Source organism: Palaemon carinicauda, chromosome 38, assembly GCF_036898095.1.
Source record: "Palaemon carinicauda isolate YSFRI2023 chromosome 38, ASM3689809v2, whole genome shotgun sequence".
Taxonomy (NCBI): domain Eukaryota; kingdom Metazoa; phylum Arthropoda; class Malacostraca; order Decapoda; family Palaemonidae; genus Palaemon; species Palaemon carinicauda.
Window position 1 is genome coordinate 55,754,435 of NC_090762.1, and position 5,000 is coordinate 55,759,434.

At 32.3% G+C, this 5,000-nt stretch overlaps 1 protein-coding gene across 1 annotated transcript in view; it reads left to right on the forward strand.

The window, feature by feature from the left end:
• v (Tryptophan 2,3-dioxygenase vermilion) overlaps positions 1–5,000 on the forward strand; it is a 94,892-nt gene that overhangs the window by 60,051 nt on the left and 29,841 nt on the right. Inside the window, exon 2 of the mRNA XM_068362245.1 lies at positions 4,167–4,327. Within this exon, the coding sequence (XP_068218346.1) occupies positions 4,167–4,327 (161 nt within the window). The remainder of the gene's footprint in view (positions 1–4,166; positions 4,328–5,000) is intronic.

Below are 5,000 nucleotides of genomic sequence, written 5' to 3' on the forward strand. Positions count from 1 at the left end.
TAGATAGACTGGAAGTAGTACAAGCTAGGGCCACAAAACTTGTTTCAACCCTAAGACAATTTAAATATGGACGGAAGATGGAACTTTTGAACTTATTTGATCTACAAACTCGACCACTAAGGGGACAGCTAATGGAGACATTGGAAATTCTAAAGAGGAATAACAAATGTAAATTATAACAAATATTGACGCTTAGCATGAATCAGTCCAGAAGTAACGGATACAAACTGCCACATAACTCGCTGTGGTAATTCCTACATATACAAACTATCAAATACAGTACTGTACATGGAACAGACTTCCAGCGTATGTTGTGAACAGTAACATGGTAAACGAACTCAAGAAGTTAGACAAGATCGTAAAAAACTCTACCCAAGAGCAAATGGATTCTCCACTGATAAACTAAAAAGTCTTTGACACATCCAAAATCATAGTAACTCTCTCTCTCTCTCTCTCTCTCTCTCTCTCTCTCTCTCTCTCTCTCTCTCTCTCTCTCTCTTGAGAAAATAAAGAAATAAAAACCTACAACTTGTGATCCATTAACACATTTAAAAATGATTACGCTTCGAAATGAGACTGTGTCAAATACACTTGCAGTAGCCATCCCAGACTGACACACAGAGAAGCACCAGAAATAAATGAAGTCTTGCCAAGCAAAGTGTGTAAGGATACACTCGAGACACACGTACTCAACGGACCCAGAAGTAAGGTAGATCCCAGTACTATACATATGCTATATGGGCTCAACGCCATTATGTCCCTGAAAACCTTTAAGGCCATTGGGAACTATTTCAACCTCGTTCAGGTTCGCTGGTGATTTAGAGTTACATGAAATGTCCAAATGTTTCTTCTTTTGTTTAATACTTACGTGATAACTTCCTTCTCTATGTCTTAACTACCATGTTGAACTTTCAAATGGTTTTGTTGTTTAGCGTCTCTCTCTCTCTCTCTCTCTCTCTCTCTCTCTCTCTCTCTCTCTCTCTCTCTCTCTCTCTCTCTCTCTCTAGAACAAAATTCCTCTTTTATGGTGTTCAATTTAATTAACTTGAACACTTCAAAGTTTTCGTTTTACTTTGTTCATTTTGTTGTGTTCCATTTTAGGCTAAGGCAACTCTCTGTGTTTTACGCTGTTTCATAAAATTGTATTAGTTATAAGTCTCTCTCTCTCTCTCTCTCTCTCTCTCTCTCTCTCTCCTCTCTCTCTCTCCTCTCTCTCTCTCTCTCTCTCTAATGTCTATGATTACGACCACTGAGTTTAATAAGAAATACGTCATAAAAAAATATGAAGTTACGAACCTGTTATTGATACTTTGAACTAATTTAGAGAGAGAGAGAGAGAGAGAGAGAGAGAGAGAGAGAGAGAGAGAGAGAGAGAGAGAGAGAGAGAGAGAGAGAGAGAGAGAGAATATGTATATGCTCCCATTTAAATAAAAGACACATTACACGTTTTCACTTTGCAATTTTTTTTCAAACCATTCTACAAAGGATATTTGTCATTTGGCTCCTGACCAAAATATCTATAAATGTCAATGTTTCATAATATTTACTTCTCTACTTTGGAAATATCTCCCGTCCTTTATGTTTCCTAAATAGAAACCAGATAACAGACCCTTTTTTAATGGTGATGCCAAGGTATTGCCTACCTAAACAGTTTTGTTTTAAGACCAGTCTCGGAAAAGAATGAAAGATAGACCTCATCTAGAAATGAATTCATAAGTGTGATTCCTCTAATAAATTTGACACTAAGCTACTTTCACGAAATGCTGTTTTGGGCTGTAGATTCATATGATCATCATCATCTCCTACGCCCTATGGACGGATTTAGCTAGAAGAAAATACGCCTAAAGCTTGGTGCCCTCTGATGGTAGTAATTTCTTAAATTTCACCATATAGCTCATAGAGTCATAGACTAAAAGCCATAATTAATTAATAAAAACAGCAGTAGGTAAAAATATTTAAAGCTAAACCGAGTAAATTTGCTGTGATATGGATAAACTTGAGGCAATTATGCCCTGTCTAATTTTTTAAATTGAAAATAACATTGAATTCAAATAATGATAAACTGTCGTTTTTACTGGTGAAATGTCATAAAGGTAACTTGCTAAAGAATAGTACAAAAGTAAAAGATAAGAAAAGGGAAGTATCTATTCCACACAATGAATCTATACCGAACGCGTATCATACGCTCGTACATTGTAATGGTATTTTTTTTTCTTTTTTCTTTTTTGTCGCTCTCCCCTCGCTCTGATAATTTGTTAATGCCTGTATGTGCTTGAATCAATTTGTATTAAATTTTGTGACCTTTCACTGAAACTGTTGTTATAAAAGCTCGCCGTCTGCCAACGCAAGAGCCCGTGTCTTGCTATAGGCAGGGCAATCTTATAACTACCTACCATGAAATAAGCTAGTCGCAATTACGCTGTTTCTCAGTTACCACCTACTGGTGCTTCCGCCCATTGGTATCAATATATATATATATATATATATATATATATATATATATATATATATATATATATATATATATATATATATATATATATATATATATATACATATATATATATATATATATATATATATATATATATATATATAAAGAGAGAGAGAGAGAGAGAGAGAGAGAGAGAGAGAGAGAGAGAGAGAGAGATTATTACAGGCGTTTAACAAGCTCTGCCCTGCATAGATGGTGCTCAAATTCAATACTGAAATTGTTATTATTAATAAAAAAATTAAAAACAAAATCCGAAATCTACCAATCTTCTCTTCTCCAGTTAATCAAATCAGCCTTTTTCAACCTTTATCCTTAATTTTATATATCCATCTATATATGAATATAAATGTTTGCGTTTGATTATAGCATGAACCTAATGACAGCCGTCACAATTATGACAGTGTCAAGGATCAAAAGACGATAATCAACCTAAGTGGATTATCAGCTTAGTGGATCGATGAAGAAAACAAGGCGGAATTAATCATCCTAATATGAGTAGACTACATTGATCATCTTATATTGAAAGAGTGTGCCAATAATAAGCTTACGATTTCATGAAGAATAATGATAAATGATTAAAAGTAAGAGTTTGTTTTTCTTATTCATTAAAAAAAAGAAAAATAATGCAGACTAATGTAAGGACAAAATAAATGTTGTACTAAACGACAGAGGCCAAATTTATCTCATCTTTACCAGAGTATTCATTTAATCTTTCATTATTAATGTTTATCCATGGAAAGAGTAAATATACGGAGGAGAGGCTTCTAAATACTTATTGAAAAAGACTATATGCTTCCGTTGAATATCTATAGATGAAACTAAAAGAGCATATCCTAGATAATGGTGCGTATTTATACCGTTGATATCCAAATTCTTTTATTATTATCATCGTTATTAGTAGCCAACCTACAACCCCAGTTGGAAAAACAGGATGCTATAAGCCAATGGACTCCAACAGGGAAAATAGTTAATTGAGGAAAGGAAAAAGGGAAACAAATAGAATTGTGTGCCTGAGTGTACCCTCAAACTAGAGAATTTTAACCCTAGGTAGTGGAAGACAATGGTAAAGAGGCTATGGCACCACCCAAGACTAGAGAACAATAATTTGATTTTGGAGTGTCCCTCTCCTCAATTATTTAATTTTGGAGCGTTCTTTTCCTAGAATAGATGCTTACCATAGCTAAAGAGCCTCTTTTACCCTTACCAAATGGAAAGTAACCATTGAATAATTAGTACAGTAGACATTATACCTTGAGTGAAGAAGAATGTTTCGGTTATCTTAGTGTTGTCAGCTGTATGACGAAAGGACTGAATGAGTAAAGAATAGACCAGTATACTCGGGTTACTGTATGTGTAGGCAAAGAAAAATTAGCCGTAGCCAAAGAGAGGTCCAATGTAATACCATATGACCAGTCAAGGAACCCTATAATTCCCTAGCGGTAATATGTATCAATTTGTAACATACAAGAAAATCGTATGTTTTCTGACTCTAATATGGTGATCATTGCACTGACGTGTATGTGCCATACTTGCAATCTAATTCTAGGAGAAAAAGGGAGTAAAAACTGTAACCATTCATTTATATATCAATCTATGTACATGCATTTCTTACACAACTATATATATAATATAATAGATATTATTCGAAATCATTTTCTGTTTCATGTCACAGAGTGGACACAGCACAGCAGGGAAAGAACATGGTGGAATTCGGGGGCATTACCTACAACTCCTACCTGCAGTTGCAGAAAGTCTTGAATGCACAGAAGCTAATGTCAGAACAAGATGGAAAAGCTGTACACGATGAGCATCTCTTCATTGTCATCCATCAAGGTAACATATATAAATACAAACGTGTATATATATATATATATATATATATATATATATATATATATATATATATATATATATATATATATATATATATATATATATATATATATAAACATATATATACATATATATATGAATACATACACATATACAGTATATATATACATACAAATATATATATATATATATATATATATATATATATATATATATATATATATATATATATATATGTACATATATATATATATATATATATATATATATATATATATATATATATATATATATATACATATGTGTGTGTGGTTTAACCTGGTGGCCAAAATAGCCATGATATCAATCATTCAAATTAATTTGTTTTAAATATATCTTGGAATAAAATCTCGTAAAGTTCATTATTCAAGGAATTTAATTACCTTAATTTCCTTGGTCTATTTATTATCCATCACAGTAATTTCTTCCGTATATTTGTGTGGTTTAACCTGGTAGCTAAAATAGAAGTATTTTCTATCATTTAAATTAATTTGTTTTTAAAAATTTCTTGAATGAACATCTAATACTCTTTGTCTTCATTCAAGGAATTTTGTTACTTCATTTTCAATAGTTTATTTTTTGGTTAAAACCACTGGATTTTTTTTTCATTCAAGGTAGTTTATTATTTTCATAT